Source organism: Pygocentrus nattereri, chromosome 3 (assembly GCF_015220715.1).
Source record: "Pygocentrus nattereri isolate fPygNat1 chromosome 3, fPygNat1.pri, whole genome shotgun sequence".
Taxonomy (NCBI): Eukaryota; Metazoa; Chordata; class Actinopteri; order Characiformes; family Serrasalmidae; genus Pygocentrus; species Pygocentrus nattereri.
In genome coordinates, this window is record NC_051213.1 from 1,437,340 (window position 1) to 1,454,875 (window position 17,536).

At 42.2% G+C, this 17,536-nt stretch overlaps 1 protein-coding gene across 2 annotated transcripts; it reads left to right on the forward strand.

The window, feature by feature from the left end:
* The first annotated feature begins 4,001 nt into the window (after window positions 1-4,001).
* On the forward strand, window positions 4,002-17,090 carry LOC108414955 (potassium voltage-gated channel subfamily A member 7-like). 2 transcript variants are annotated; one of them, XM_017687886.2, is made up of 3 exons: window positions 4,002-4,221; window positions 10,476-11,442; window positions 15,453-17,090. In XM_017687886.2, exons 2-3 carry the CDS (start codon window positions 10,795-10,797, stop codon window positions 16,296-16,298), a joined length of 1,494 nt encoding a protein of 497 aa, XP_017543375.1. In that variant the 5' UTR covers window positions 4,002-4,221; window positions 10,476-10,794; the 3' UTR covers window positions 16,299-17,090. The 2 variants fall into 2 exon arrangements, with proteins under 2 accessions (XP_017543375.1, XP_017543376.1); XM_017687887.2 differs by lacking the exon at window positions 4,002-4,221 and adding an exon at window positions 10,324-10,377.
* Window positions 17,091-17,536: the final 446 nt, after the last annotated feature.

A 17,536-nucleotide genomic window follows, 5' to 3' on the forward strand; every position in this document is an offset into this window, starting at 1 on the left:
TAAATAACTCATACTACATACTGAATAACTCATAATAGATACTAAATAACTCATAGCACATACTGAATAACTCATAGATACTAAATAACTCATAGTACATACTGAATAACTCATAATAGATACTAAATAACTCATAGTACATACTGAATATCTCATAGTTGATACTAAATAACTCATAGTACATACTGAATAACTCATAGTACATACTGAATAATTCATAATAGATACTAAATAACTCATAGTACATACTGAATAATTTATAATAGATACTAAATAACTCATAGTACATACTGAATAACTCATAGATACTAAATAACTCATAGTACATACTGAATAACTCATAATAGATAATAAATAACTCATAGTACATACTGAATAACTCATAATAGATAATAAATAACTCATAGTACATACTGAATAACTCATAATAGATACTAAATAACTCATAATAGATACTAAATAACTCATACTACATACTGAATAACTCATAATAGATACTAAATAACTCATAGCACATACTGAATAACTCATAATAGATACTAAATAACTCATACTACATACTGAATAACTCATAATAGATACTAAATAACTCATAGCACATACTGAATAACTCATAATAGATACTAAATAACTCATACTACATACTGAATAACTCATACTACATACTAAATAACTCATACTACATACTGAATAACTCATAATAGATACTAAATAACTCATAGCACATACTGAATAACTCATAATAGATACTAAATAACTCATACTACATACTGAATAACTCATAATAGATACTAAATAACTCATAGTACATACTGAATAACTCATAATAGATACTAAATAACTCATAGTACATACTGAATAATTCATAATAGATACTAAATAACTCATAGTACATACTGAATAATTTATAATAGATACTAAATAACTCATAGTACATACTGAATAATTCATAATAGATACTAAATAACTCATAGTACATACTGAATAACTCATAATAGATACTAAATAACTCATAGTACATACTAAATAACTCATACTACATACTGAATAACTCATAATAGATACTAAATAACTCATACTACATACTGAATAACTCATACTACATACTAAATAACTCATACTACATACTGAATAACTCATAATAGATACTAAATAACTCATAGCACATACTGAATAACTCATAATAGATACTAAATAACTCATACTACATACTGAATAACTCATAATAGATACTAAATAACTCATAGTACATACTGAATAACTCATAATAGATACTAAATAACTCATAGTACATACTGAATAATTCATAATAGATACTAAATAACTCATAGTACATACTGAATAATTTATAATAGATACTAAATAACTCATAGTACATACTGAATAATTCATAATAGATACTAAATAACTCATAGTACATACTGAATAACTCATAATAGATACTAAATAACTCATAGTACATACTAAATAACTCATACTACATACTGAATAACTCATAATAGATACTAAATAACTCATAGCACATACTGAATAACTCATAATAGATACTAAATAACTCATAAAAGATACTAAATAACTCATAGTACATACTGAATAACTCATAATAGATACTAAATAACTCATACTACATACTGAATAACTCATAATAGATACTAAATAACTCATAGCACATACTGAATAACTCATAATAGATACTAAATAACTCATACTACATACTGAATAACTCATAATAGATACTAAATAACTCATAGTACATACTGAATAACTCATAGTACATACTGAATAACTCATACTACATACTGAATAACTCATAATAGATACTAAATAACTCATACTACATACTGAATAACTCATAATAGATACTAAATAACTCATAGTACATACTGAATAACTCATAATAGATACTAAATAACTCATAAAAGATACTAAATAACTCATAGTACATACTGAATAACTCATAATAGATACTAAATAACTCATACTACATACTGAATAACTCATAATAGATACTAAATAACTCATACTACATACTGAATAACTCATAATAGATACTAAATAACTCATAGTACATACTGAATAACTCATAATAGATATTAAATAACTCATAGCACATACTGAATAATTCATAATAGATACTAAATAACTCAAAATAGATACTGAATAACTCATAATAGATACTGAATAACTCATAATAGATACTAAATAACTCATAGCACATACTGAATAACTCATAATAGATACTAAATAACTCATAGTACATACTGAATAACTCATAGTACATACTGAATAACTCATAATAGATACTAAATAACTCATAGTACATACTGAATAACTCATAGTACATACTGAATAACTCATAATAGATACTAAATAACTCATAGCACATACTGAATAACTCATAATAGATACTAAATAACTCATAGCACATACTGAATATCTCATAGTTGATACTGAATAATTCATAGTTGATGCTAAATAACTCAAAGTAGATACTAAACAAAAAGTTAGATACATAATAACTCAAAGTAGATACTGAATAATCCATAGTAGATATGAAATAATTAATAGTAGATGCTAAATAAATAAAAGTAGATACTGAATAATTCATAGTTACTGAATTATGTATAGTAGTAACTATTGTTTTAGTTGTTAAATGTTGTCTTAGTTTAAACATTGTTTGGACTCAATCTTGTCTTGGTCTTGAGATCATATATTAACAGTCTTTGTATCGTCTTTGGACTCATTTCAGTCTTGACATTATTAGGACTCTTGTCTCGTGGTAATGTGGAAATTGTTCTCGAGACCAGCCAAATGTGGCTGGCTGAGAAATTTTTTCAGTTATTATTAAACATCAACAAAACTTTCAAACAGTCTGAAAAAGTCTTTTCTCCACATATTTAAATAATATTTGTTCAATGCTGGTTGAGGATCTAACTGATCTTTCTAAGATGGCTTTACTGGGTATTACTTGTTGGTGTTGATTGGTTCCAAAATGATTGTTTTCATTTATTAATAAAAATGGATGTATGTGGTTTGGTTTCTATTCAGTTGACTTTGTCCCTGAATAAACACTTCTGCATATTTTAGTGCACTGTTTCTGTTTAGTTGCTGAATTAAATTTTGTAAATGTATCCTGTGCAAAGGTTATGGCATATTTAATATTTTACTATTTGTTAAAATCAGCAAATAAATAGAAACTGTGCATTTCCCCTCTGGGGTCTGAGGTCATGTTCTCGATGTGTCCATCTCTTCTTAAACTCTCCTTTAAAGGCTCTTCGTAGAACACGATCCTCATATCGCGCTCCGTTATCTTCATCACTGCTTTCCAAACCCGCTGCAGCAGCTTCAGCAGCTGGAAACTCTCTGACGCCGTTTCACACGAGTCTCCGATGTGGACTGAATGAAGAATGAAGGGTTTCCGGCGTGACGGTCAGTCCTTAGTGATCTCCTGAGTGTCCGTCGGTCAGTTTCACTCAGAATGTAGACGGACACATGGATCCAGCAGCTCCACGCAGTGAGAGGCAGATGACGTGTATCTCAGCCCCTCTTCACAGGCTCATAACTCCAGAAGTGAGCATCGTATGATCTCGTGATGAAATGGAATGGAAAGGGTGGCTTTACGGATTCAGGAAGGGTTTGAGCTGGATTTCTGAGCTGGACCATCACAAAGACACAGACACAGATATAGAGACAGAGACTTTAAAGGGCAGATAAGCTTGTGGACCCCAGAGGGTTAAACTGTGCAGAGGTGAGTTTTCACTTATTATCACTTAGAAAATCAACAAAAATGTCATTGATCAGGGGTGCTTAAACTTTTGCATACAACGGTATGCTCTTTTTGCAGAAGTGCTGTGGTTGTGTGATGAGTAATGGATAATTGGGCAGGGAGGGGTCATTTGAGAAGGATAACGGGGGTCTGGAGTCGAGAGATGAGGGTGTGAGGGGCAGTGACAGGTTTAAATTTCATTGCAACAGCGTTTCTGACAGCTTCAGCTCACACAGCCACACTCCGACTGAGACGGACCGAACTGTGCTGTAACCCTAAAACCTGCTGCTCAAAGTCGACTGCAGAATAACTACAGAGGAGAAGTGAGGAACAGAAAGAGCTCGTGAAGAATAAACAGTAAAACCGAGCGTGGTCAGCAGAGAGCGAGCCCCTGAAACAGACACAAATCCATCGATGGATCCACACCCAGCTCCTCCTTCACTACTGCCGACTCTGTGAGTGACCACCCAGTCCCAGCCAAGACAAACAGCATAATCCAATAAACAATTCTCTAAGATGGCCAAATTACCTGGTGAAACACAGCTGATTACTGACAGCGGTAGAGCTGGTGTTAGTGTTAAGGTGAGCTGGTGATGCTGGCAACCCTGCAAAATTATTTCCAAAAATAGATGATAGAAAGTTTCAGGAAAACGTTTTAGATTCCTGAGATTTTAGTGGAAGAGACGACGACTGAATCATTGCACCACAACTCATTGCTAACTTCCAGTGGTCTAAGCAAGACCTAGACTTGATGGTTCTTCAAGGGTTCTTTAGTAAATGCAATGGCTCTATTTTGAACCGTGAGTTCTGTATAGAACCATTTGAAGCTTAAATGGTTCTCTGCATAGCAAAATGATTCTTCAGAGTGATGGAGAATGTGTTGTATGTATATAATTTTACATATACATATGTGTGTGTGTGTCTGTGTGTGTGTGTGTGTGTGTGTATGTGTGTGTGTGTGTGTATGTGTGTGTCCACCTGACTGACTGGTGTCCAAACTGACGAATGGACACCAAAAGGCTTCTTTTGAATTATACAAGCTTGATGTCGGAACAATAGAAAAACCCTTTTGGTGCTATAAAGAACCATACAGGACATTTTCTTCATCACTCTGAAGAACCATTTCACCATGGAAAAACCATTAAGCACCAATTTGTCATAACGAAAACGTTTTCTCTAAATACAAACATTGCTTTCATTAAAGAACGCTTGAAGAATGTTTTTCATTAAATAAATGTTTTTCAATTGACAAGTGCTGTGACTGCTGCTGTGGTTTCTGAGGGAGCTGTGACTGCTGCTGTGGTTTCTGTGGATGCTGTCACTGCTGCTGTGGTTTCTGAGGGAGCTGTGACTGCTGCTGTGGTTTCTGAGGATGCTGTGACTGCTGCTGTGGTTTCTGAGGGAGCTGTGACTGCTGCTGTGGTTTCTGAGGATGCTGTGACTGCTGCTGTGGTTTCTGAGGATGCTGTGACTGCTGCTGTGGTTTCTGAGGGAGCTGTGGATGCTGCTGTGGTTTCTGAGGGTGCTGTGACTGCTGCTGTGGTTTCTGAGGGAGCTGTGACTGCTGCTGTGGTTTCTGAGGGTGCTGTGACTGCTGCTGTGGTTTCTGAGGATGCTGTGACTGCTGCTGTGGTTTCTGTGGGAGCTGTGACTGCTGCTGTGGTTTCTGAGGGAGCTGTGACTGCTGCTGTGGTTTCTGAGGGAGCTGTGACTGCTGCTGTGGTTTCTGAGGGAGCTGTGACTGCTGCTGTGGTTTCTGAGGGAGCTGTGACTGCTGCTGTGGTTTCTGAGGGAGCTGTGACTGCTGCTGTGGTTTCTGAGGGTGCTGTGACTGCTGCTGTGGTTTCTGAGGGTGCTGTGACTGCTGCTGTGGTTTCTGAGGATGCTGTGACTGCTGCTGTGGTTTCTGTGGGAGCTGTGACTGCTGCTGTGGTTTCTGAGGGAGCTGTGACTGCTGCTGTGGTTTCTGAGGATGCTGTGACTGCTGCTGTGGTTTCTGAGGGAGCTGTGACTGCTGCTGTGGTTTCTGAGGGTGCTGTGACTGCTGCTGTGGTTTCTGTGGGAGCTGTGACTGCTGCTGTGGTTTCTGAGGGAGCTGTGACTGCTGCTGTGGTTTCTGTGAGAGCTGTGACTGCTGCTGTGGTTTCTGAGGGTGCTGTGGCTGCTGCTGTGGTTTCTGTGGATGCTGTGACTGCTGCTGTGGTTTCTGTGGGAGCTGTGACTGCTGCTGTGGTTTCTGTGGGAGCTGTGACTGCTGCTGTGGTTTCTGAGGGAGCTGTGACTGCTGCTGGTATTTCTGAGGGAGCTGTGACTGCTGCTGTGGTTTCTGTGGGAGCTGTGACTGCTGCTGTGGTTTCTGAGGGAGCTGTGACTGCTGCTGTGGTTTCTGAGGATGCTGTGACTGCTGCTGGTGTTTCTGAGGGAGCTGTGACTGCTGCTGTGGTTTCTGAGGATGCTGTGACTGCTGCTGTGGTTTCTGTGGGAGCTGTGACTGCTGCTGTGGTTTCTGAGGGTGCTGTGACTGCTGCTGTGGTTTCTGAGGATGCTGTGACTGCTGCTGTGGTTTCTGAGGGAGCTGTGACTGCTGCTGTGGTTTCTGTGGGTGCTGTAACTGCTGCTGTGGTTTCTGTGGGAGCTGTGACTGCTGCTGTGGTTTCTGAGGGTGCTGTGGCTGCTGCTGTGGTTTCTGAGGGTGCTGTGGCTGCTGCTGTGGTTTCTGAGGGAGCTGTGACTGCTGCTGTGGTTTCTGAGGGAGCTGTGACTGCTGCTGTGGTTTCTGAAGGAGCTGTGACTGCTGCTGTGGTTTCTGTGGGAGCTGTGACTGCTGCTGTGGTTTCTGAGGGTGCTGTGACTGCTGCTGTGGTTTCTGAGGGAGCTGTGACTGCTGCTGTGGTTTCTGTGGATGCTGTGACTACTGCTGTGGTTTCTGAGGGAGCTGTAACTGCTGCTGTGGTTTCTGAGGGAGCTGTGACTGCTGCTGTGGTTTCTGTGGGAGCTTTGACTGCTGCTGTGGTTTCTGAGGGTGCTGTGACTGCTGCTGTGGTTTCTGAGGGAGCTGTGACTGCTGCTGTGGTTTCTGTGGGAGCTGTGACTGCTGCTGTGGTTTCTGAGGGTGCTGTGGCTGCTGCTGTGGATGCTGTGACTGCTGCTGTGGTTTCTGTGGGAGCTGTGACTGCTGCTGTGGTTTCTGAGGGAGCTGTGACTGCTGCTGTGGTTTCTGAGGGTGCTGTGACTGCTGCTGTGGTTTCTGAGGGAGCTGTGATTGCTGCTGTGGTTTCTGTGGATGCTGTGACTGCTGCTGTGGTTTCTGAGGGAGCTGTGACTGCTGCTGTGGTTTCTGAGGGAGCTGTGACTGCTGCTGTGGTTTCTGTGGGAGCTGTGACTGCTGCTGTGGTTTCTGAGGGAGCTGTGACTGCTGCTGTGGTTTCTGTGGGAGCTGTGACTGCTGCTGTGGTTTCTGAGGGAGCTGTGACTGCTGCTGTGGTTTCTGAGGGAGCTGTGACTGCTGCTGTGGTTTCTGAGGGTGCTGTGACTGCTGCTGTGGTTTCTGAGGGAGCTGTGACTGCTGCTGTGGTTTCTGTGGATGCTGTGACTGCTGCTGTGGTTTCTGAGGGAGCTGTGACTGCTGCTGTGGTTTCTGTGGATGCTGTGACTGCTGCTGTGGTTTCTGAGGGAGCTGTGACTGCTGCTGTGGTTTCTGTGGGAGCTGTGACTGCTGCTGTGGTTTCTGAGGGAGCTGTGACTGCTGCTGTGGTTTCTGTGGGAGCTGTGACTGCTGCTGTGGTTTCTGAGGGTGCTGTGGCTGCTGCTGTGGTTTCTGTGGATGCTGTGACTGCTGCTGTGGTTTCTGAGGGTGCTGTGGCTGCTGCTGTGGTTTCTGTGGATGCTGTGACTGCTGCTATGGTTTCTGTGGGAGCTGTGACTGCTGTTGTGGTTTCTGAGGGAGCTGTGACTGCTGCTGTGGTTTCTGAGGGAGCTGTGACTGCTGCTGTGGTTTCTGTGGGAGCTGTGACTGCTGCTGTGGTTTCTGAGGATGCTGTGACTGCTGCTGTGGTTTCTGTGGGAGCTGTGACTGCTGCTGGTGTTTCTGTGGGAGCTGTGACTGCTGCTGTGGTTTCTGAGGGTGCTGTGGCTGCTGCTGTGGATGCTGTGACTGCTGATGTGGTTTCTGAGGGAGCTGTGACTGCTGCTGTGGTTTCTGAGGGAGCTGTGACTGCTGCTGTGGTTTCTGAGGGTGCTGTGACTGCTGCTGTGGTTTCTGAGGATGCTGTGACTGCTGCTGTGGTTTCTGTGGGAGCTGTGACTGCTGCTGTGGTTTCTGTGGGAGCTGTGACTGCTGCTGTGGTTTCTGTGGGAGCTGTGACTGCTGCTGTGGTTTCTGAGGGTGCTGTGACTGCTGCTGTGGTTTCTGTGGCTGTTGTGACTGGTGCCATGGGTGTTCTGACTGGTGCGGTGTGCGCTATGGGTTCTGTTGGCCCTGAACGTGCTGTGGCTGGTGGGAAAGAGTGTAAATAGCCAAGTCTTACTATGATTATTTTCTTTTCAAAAACTCTGTCTGTTTGCCCTACATTTTCACACTGAAATACAAGTTCTCAAATTCCACATGTTGCCAACAGCAGTACGTTTACAAATAAACCTTAATAAATAATAATAAATGGCTACTTTCATTATACACCTTGGATCATTGCACACCACATAATTAAAGCAATGATCAAACGTCGAGGATTCTCCTGTTCAGTAAACAATTTATTTGCAACCCCTTAAATGGCCAGAGCCCGCTGTCCAGCTTAAAGTTTCTATAACACACTTCTATAACCTAGAATAGCTCGGCCAGTGCAGCGGAGTCCCTGTAGCTACTGAATAATAAGCCATAGTATGTAATGAGCCTCAGACTATAGGGGGTTAAAATGAACAGGAAAACGGATGATACAGTTTCTATTGAGAGCCATAATATTTATCCCTGTGTGGGCAGACTCCGCTGCAGCATTGGCTGAATGGGCTGAACTTGAGGTTTTGCGAAATGTGAGCCTGATCTGACTCCCAGAACAGCGTTCCGGTGTGCTTCACCCTGTTTCTAGGTGCTCCGGGGGCTGCATGTTTAGAGCACATGGTGTTTATGCTGTAAATGCTGTTGGTGTAAACAGAGACTCTCCCCAGGCTTACAGCTGGAACACATACCAGAACATAGCACAACCATGAGGGATCCCTCAGACACTCCATCATCAGCAAACCTGCAGGAGAACCGGGAGACGACAGCAGCAACATCTCGCATTACCTTCCTGCTCTATCACATACTTTCCCAGACATTAACTAAGCCTAGTCTTCAACTAAACTGCAGCAGCAATGGGAAAATAGGCTTAAGCTTAATATGGCTCTGGGAAACTGGTTCTAAATCCTCTCGACACTTCATAAACCCCCCCAAACACTTCTATTTATAAACCACTTTTGGAGACCTCAGTCGTCACAGTTAAAGTCACGCCGTGATGTCATGTGAATTATATCTGAAATATTTCTGTAAAGATTCAAGCTTTCAATGCCATATTTGTGTTTTTAAGTAGGAGACGCTTCAGTCATCTGCCTCACGACCTGAACATCACAGACGAAATACATGGCATTCCGGATATTCCGTTTCCACTCTAGACAATTTTATTTGAACTTCATTCTAGATAATAATTTTACTAGGACTTAATTCTGGATGTTGATTTTATTAGAATTTCTCTCTCTGGATAATAATTGATCAATTTATCAAAACTTCATTATGGATATTAATTTTATAAGAACTTTATTCTAGATGTTGGTTATTCTGGAAAATTGCATTTATTCAAGCTTTTTTGGAAATTGAATATAGATTTGAATTTCATTAGAGCTTCATTGTAGATATTAAACTTAGCAACACATCATTCTGGATATGAATTTGATCTGAATTTCACTTTGGATATTAATTTTATTAGCACTAGTGATTTAGACAAAGCAGGGGTGCTTTGCCAAATTAAAAACTTCCCAAATAGATGAAAACAGATATGATGAAAGAGAGCAGGAAGCTGGGAAACCAGCATCCGTTCATGTGTATAAACGGTGAAAAACAGCGCGGGGTCAGTCAGGACTGAAGGTTCAAGCCCTTTCCAGCATCATTATTATCAATTTCCTGTTGACTATAAATTTATACTTCCTCATTCAAGAGTTTTCAAAATCCATCCATCCATCCATTTTCTAAGCCGCTTCTCCCTCAGGGTGAAGAGCCTATCCCGGCAGTCCTCGGGCGGAAGGCAGGGTACACCCTGGACAGGTAGTTTTCAAAATGTGTTTAATTAATTATTTTAACACTTTTCCATCATTTGCCATATGAACACAAAGCTCTTTAGATGCTGCTAGAAGCTCAACCTTGTGAATGAAGCCAAAGACCACGCCCATTTTCCCTTCGGATGTCAGCACTCGAACCTGTTCAGCTGTTTAAAGTCCTGTTGCACCAAAGAGTTTCATTATGTGCTTTTACCAAGCTTGTGGTTTCCTGTTACAGTGGAGGCTCTTGACGGGAACCGGACTCCATGTTTGCTGATGTTTTTGTTGCTGCTGGTTGGTTTACGCACAGTTCTCACGCGAGCACCAGAGTGGTCTGCCAGATTACTGACATTCCCACCTCAATGTTACTAACACTCCAACTTTACTACTGTTTATCCATTAACACTTTTTCTGGTCTATGTTTTTGTAGGATCTGGAAGGAGGAGAACACACGGATGACCCGATGACTGATCGGTTCTGGACAGCAGGGAAAAAAGAAAATGAAAGGAGTGAAGAAATTGAGAACAACGACAATAGAAAATGATGTAAATCAGAGGAGAAAAGCATGAAAGAGTAAAGACGGTAAAGGCTTTATGAAAGGCACAAAGGCAGAGTCAGAACAAGAGCTCAGCTCATTTTCACAAGCACTAAATCTACAACAACAGGCAGCAGGCAGGACGACCTGGACGAGAACCTGACTTTATAGATAACTTACAACATTAAGGATTTAGTAAAACAAACATAAATAAATGAACAAGATGACCGAAGAACCTGAGAAGAATAAGAACAACAAGGATATGAAAAACCAGCATGAATTGGAAAAGACAGCGGTGAAGGACAGAGGAAGGAGAATAAGAGGAAGCCAGCAATCAGCATCTTTATATAGGGAAGGTTGGGCTCTGAGTGAGCGTCTAGTCTTCAATGTTTCGGGGATGCGGTATGAAACCCAAACACGGACTCTGGCCCGTTTTCCCCACTCCCTGCTGGGAGATCCTCACAAGAGGCTGAGATACTTTGACCCTCTGAAGAACGAGTTTTTTCTGGACCGGAACCGGGCCTGCTTCGACTACATCCTGTACTTCTACCAGTCGGGCGGACGGCTGCGGAGGCCGGCTCACATCCCGTTGGACGTCTTCATGGAGGAGCTGGACTTCTTTGAGCTGGGTGATGAGGCCATGAGCCGTTTCAAAGAGGAAGAAGGGTTCCCCAAGGAAGAGCCCCGTGCCCTGCCCACTCACCCGCTACAGCGCCGCCTGTGGATGCTCTTTGAGCACCCAGAATCATCGGGGGGCGCTCGCATCATTGCCATCATTAGCGTCATGGTGATCCTGGTGTCCATCCTGATCTTCTGCCTGGAGACGCTGCCAGACTTCAGAGGAGAAAAGGAGCTGAGAGAGGTGAGAAAGCAGGAAGAGTAAGACAACTTGAGCAGATTCATGTCCGAAAGTTTTTCTTCTGAAATGAAAGGTCTTAGAAGAGAGTTTGTCTCTCTGCTCAGCTGCAGTAACAGCCTCTACTCTTCTGGTAGGGCTTTACACTAGATGTTGGAACATTGGTGTGAGGATTTGATTGAGCATTAGTGAGGTCCAGTACTGATGTTGGATGGTCAGTTCTGGATCACTCCGACACATTCCAAAGGTGTTGGAAGGAGCTCCATCACTCCAGAGAACACAGTTCCACTGCTCCACATCCCACTGTTGGCAGGCTTTATACCCCTCTGGCCATTTGGCATGGTGACCTTAGGTTATTCTGTGCAGCTGCTCCAGTGTCTCATTCTATTGGTCAATGCATTTCTGAGTAATACAGGTTAATTGTTATATTTTTGATCAATATTGACAACCCACAGTTTTATCAAAATTGGCAAAAATTATCTTTGGGTGGCTCGTTAGCGACTTTGTTAATTGTGGGGCAGAGATCATAAGACTACATGACACCTACATGATAGCGCGCAGACTTGAAATGACAAAGCACACTATAAAATATGACCATGTAGCTTACTGTATATCACAGTGACATAACACTGATGATGTAACATCCTAAAAACATCAGAAAAACAAAGAGGTAATTAACAGAAACGAAAACTACAAAGAATTCTTGGTAGCGCAGCCACAAGTGCTACAATATTTATTTTATTTGTAAGACGGCTGTTTATTTAATTCAGAAATGATTATACAAACCCAGCTCCAAAACATTCGGGACGGCACGTGAAATGAAAATAATCACAGAGGCATTCAGGAAAGGCCAAGTCCTTTAAGAGCAAGTGATGTAAATCTTTGATCTTCCCACAAAAGAGACACAGGAGACCGGGACATGGCAGAAATAGTAATTCTATCTGCTTCCATCCTGGTCTCACCACCGTCTACACAGCAGTTTAGACACACAGCTCTTATACTCTAAATCTCTCCACACCCAGGACCCTTGGTACCATCGTAAAAGACCAAAGTCAGTATTCTCAGAGCCTTAGATCCTGTTGTAAATTCTGTCCCAGGAAGGCCAAATCCGGCTTAGGGAGTGTCAGAAGAGCAATTTGTTGTAACTGTTCAAACCATGAGAAGAGGATATAGTTTGAGGACTTCTCAAGAACTCCTCAACATTTATACTGCTTAACAATGACAACTTAAAACAAGGGAAAAGAACAGCAAAGCAAAAGCAATTTGCAAGGATTTTACATACGTCATCCTGTATGAGGCAGAATACTGTAGGATTCAGGGAATCTGGAAAAATCTGAATGCATGTGACCTTCGATCCCTCAGACAGCAATGCATTAAAAACTGCCATATTTCTGTGATGGAGCTCACTGAATGGGCTGGGTAATATTTTGAGAACGCTGTTCATTACTGCACCCGCAAAGCCATGTTAAGACTGTGTTAGTCACAGTGGAAATCCAGAAATGCTGCCAACTTCTCTGGGCTTGAGCTCGTCTGAAATAGACTGGTGCACAGTGGAAATATATATTGTGGTGTGATCTGTGACCGCACCATTAATACTGAAAGATATACAAACATTTGGACCAACATTAAATTGTCTTTTTCAATGACATCCATGCTAATTGTTAACATGACAACGCCAAGAAATCAGGGAGTGTAGGTGCTAGACCTTTTTGTCCTTTCAGCAAAATCAAACCATCTTCATTTTTTCCACATTTTATGTGCATTTTACCATCTTGGCTGTAAATATGTCTCAGTATGTGCTAAAAATATAAACAAATACTTACTGTGCTCTGCTTTCAGCTTCAGCTCAGCTGTAGCTGATTTTCTTGCATCTCTGGCAGGAAAGTTTTCCTCATTAGTAGAGCAGTTTCTTGTAAAACGTCTCTCAGCGTTTGATTTTTACGAGACCGAAGTCGCTTCTCATTCGGCAGCTTCTTCAAATTTTCCTGTTCCACCTTAAATAGTGCCTAGGGTGCAAGAACTGTTGCACCATTTAAGGTGGAATGGGAAAATTCAAACAAGAAGCTGGTAAACAGGAAACTGGACTTCAGCCTCATGATTTGTCATGAGTTTGTCAGTTTCTCCCTCCAGATTAAACATATCAGGAAACCAGCTGGACTGACAATAAACACTAATCAGTCCATTCGTCTCCAGATTATCGATGTCCGTCTTAAATCTCTCTCTTTGCCGTTTCGTAGCTACCAGCTGGGTGAGGCTGTTGTCTGTGTTGCTATGGTGACCAGCCATCTGCGCTGATCTTCAGGGTTAAAGGGTGAATCAGCAGTTCTACATTAACTCCAGCGTTTAAGACCATTTACTGTTAAACTGAGTTGAAGGATCAGCAGAGCTTTATTTTACTGTAGAGGAGGATTATTTTATTATTACCTGCTGATCTGATTCCCAGAGCCTCATGTTGCCGACCCCTGTGCTAGACTGAACTGCCCGTCTCTAAATTAAATTTGTAGCACATTATGAAGTGCAAAACATTGCAATGAAAGCCCTGTAACTCTTGATTGAGCTGAATACTTGATTAACCAATGAATGTCAAAAGATTCACCTTGCAATATGATTTGGAGCATTAAAATCTCAAATAAACACCTGTAATCTATCGATAATGTAAATGGATGAATCTCCATCAGCAAATATATATTGCAGCTGCTATTATTGTATCATAGACCTCTGAAGTCATGTTATTATTCATTAGTCACCATCATGTTCATATTAGGAATTGAAGTGTCTGAGCTGACACTTGACACGTTTCGCTGTGTAGCTCAAAAAAAAGCCAGAATACGATTACTGCTACATGCAAGCTAACACTAAACTGGTATCAGAAGACTGACCTCACCAAAATTCCCCAAAAAAACCAGCAAGCGCTGGCCAGTGTGGCAGTTTTAGGCTACAGTTTGAGAGCTGGTGCTGGCATATAGACCTATTTCCATTTAACACCATTTCAGTGGGCAGGCGTGTTCGCTAAAGAGAAAGAAGGTCTGGGAAATGGGAGAGAGCCTGTGGATATTAGAGTAACAGCGTGAGAGAGGAGGCGGCGGCTGAGGCGATTATTTTTATCATATGGCTAAATCTGATCCTCTTGGAGAGAGAGTGTGAGTGTGGAGTGTGTAAGAGGAGATGTGTTTAAGAAGGTCCTTCAGTGAAAGAATCCAGAGCAGCCCTGACTCAACCTTCTCCACCATCTCCACTGCCTTCTGACACACAACTTCTGCCAGGTTTCCATCCATGTGACTAAGCCCAGTAATCTGGAGTAACCCTAACTCTGACTCCAGATTTAAAGTGATGATTCACAAATCAAATATACCCACCTTTCTCCAAACGACGTGGATCAGCGCAGGCGCGACATGCGGGGTGTCTGAAGTTTGCTTCTTTACTTTTAGCACTGGAGCCACAAAGCTAAGCTAATGAGGCCGTCAAACAATGGTAGTTTATAGACCACCACTTAGCAGGATGCTAACTGGGGCCATCTCTAGACCAGGGGCTTTAGTGGGCCAGTGATGGTACTTTATATCATACAAATCAGTGGAAAACAAATTATATGTTTTATAATAAATAATTACATATAATATATAATACTGTTTACTGTATGACAACATTTTATATTTCTTTCTTCTTTTTAAGTTAATTTTATTTATATATATATATATATATATATATATATATATAATTTAGGAACACATCATCTCTTAGGGTACCGTTCTCTTTTTTAGATGCTGAGAAATGCATTGACCTAATTAATATCTCCCAGGAATCCAGAATGCTGGCGTTTCCCCACAAGGGGGAGCTGTTAGATCAAGTACATTTTGCTTACAGCAGGCCTAAATCATAACACCGCTTCTGACACTCTGTGACTTACTGCTATCAGCCGCCTACATTTCGCCAGTTATTTGTCACTTTGTCTGTTCTTTAACTCATGTTCTCCCCTCTTCTGCCCTCTTTTCTTCTCTTTCTCTTTCTGTCTCTCTCAGGAACTCGCCTACAGGTCTCACAGTAACTCTGAGAACTCCACAGTGCTGTTCTCCCACTCGCTCTCTCCATTCCAGGATCCATTCTTCGTGGTGGAGACCATCTGTATCTGCTGGTTCTCCTTCGAGCTGCTGATGCGTTTCACCTGCTCGCCCAATAAGCTTCAGTTCTTTAAGGATGTGATGAACGTGATCGATTTCATGGCCATCCTGCCGTACTTCATCACTCTGGGCAGCGAGCTGGCCAAATCTAAAGGATCCACACACGCCATGTCCCTGGCCATAGTGAGGGTCATCCGACTGGTCAGAGTGTTCCGGATCTTTAAGCTGTCGCGCCACTCGAAGGGTCTCCAGATTCTGGGACAGACCTTCCAGGCCAGCATGCGAGAGCTCGGCCTGCTCATCTTCTTTCTCTTCATCGGAGTCATCCTCTTCTCCAGTGCCATCTACTTCGCCGAGACCGATCACGCAGACACGTCTTTCATCAGCATCCCCCACGCCTTCTGGTGGGCTGTGGTGACCATGACGACGGTGGGCTATGGTGACATGTACCCTGAGACAATGTCAGGGAAGCTCGTGGGATCCATGTGCGCCATCGCCGGCGTGCTGACGATTTCACTTCCGGTTCCTGTCATCGTGTCCAACTTCAGCTACTTCTACCACCGGGAGACGGAGTGTGTGGACAGTACGGAATATACACACGTTAAAACGGCACTGTGGAGCGAGGAGGAAGATGAGGAAGAGGAGGGGGCAGATGAGGAAGGGAGGGATGGTGTCTGCCCGCCATTAAACAGAGCTCTGCTGGAAGCTCTATGTGTGGGACATAAAGCTCTGGTCACACAAGTCTAATACAGAATACATTACATGACCGTGTTAATGCGGTCGCCCGGCCAGTCAGCCGTGCCCGGTTAGAGAAGCTGCTCTTCTGCTTTTTTTGCCTTTTAATTTTCTTTACGCCGACCGCTAATATAACACAGTGGGTATTTCTCAATGCGAAGAACGAGACGAACAGATTTGTCAAGGTACCCTGCAGGAATGAACAAAGCGTCATGCTTCTGGAATGAATTTGGAAGAAGATGAGGATGAAAAAGGCATGTGTAAGAGTTTGAGATGTGCCGTGTTGCCGTAGCGCAGCATTGAGATCCTGTTTGAGGCCGTTTACCTGGCACTAAGATTAGCAGCCTTAATACTCACAATATTATGAAATCCAAATCTCTAAGTCTCTTAGAGTCTCTCCTGAAGTTCCCCTTACAAAATATAAGGCTCTGCACTGTCCGGCTCCTCAGTACTGGGCAGAGCTTCTTCATCTACATGTCCCATGCCGTACTTTGAGATCAAAATCTAGGCCTTCTTCATGTTCCTAGGTTTAAATTGGTTTCTATGGGTGGTCGATTGTTTAATGTAGTAGCTCCCGAGTTATGGAATACTCTCCCCCAGTCTGTTCAGGGTGCGATCTCTCCGTCTTCAATCAAATCTCGGTTAAAGACTTGTTCTCACTGTTTTCATTGCTCTGTTTATACTAGAATGTTTACCTGTATTGTCCTTTTGTCACATTACATTACATTTAGCAGACGCTTTTATCCAAAGCGACTTACAAATAATGAGGTACATAGAACAAACATAGTCAGGCCTTAAAGGAGGCCAAGGGGTAATAGCGGGGTAGAGAAGGGAAGGAGGGCAAGAAGGAGATTTTGTTTAATGTGTTGTTGTTTTTGTTCTTTGATTATAAAGCGTCCTTGAGCAGGGAAAGGCGCTAAATAAATAAAAGTGATGATGATGATGATGAGGAAGAGTCTAATATGACTGCCTGTGCTCAAAGGTTTAGTTTTCATTGCTTTAATGAAGCCAAAGTGCTCTGACATGACAGTTATGACGTGTTCAACAGTGCTGCTGCAATGTCGCTGCAAGAACTCTTTACCTGAGGGTGGAGCAGCTGAGCTGAGGGGAAAGGCAGGATTCCCGCTATGGTGATATTTATCTTCCGCTGTGTTTTACAGATGGGACTTTTTGCAATGCTACCTAATGTGTCCTTGTAATCGCCCTTTCATTGTTCCTGATAATAAACAATAATGCATTCATATAAAGTC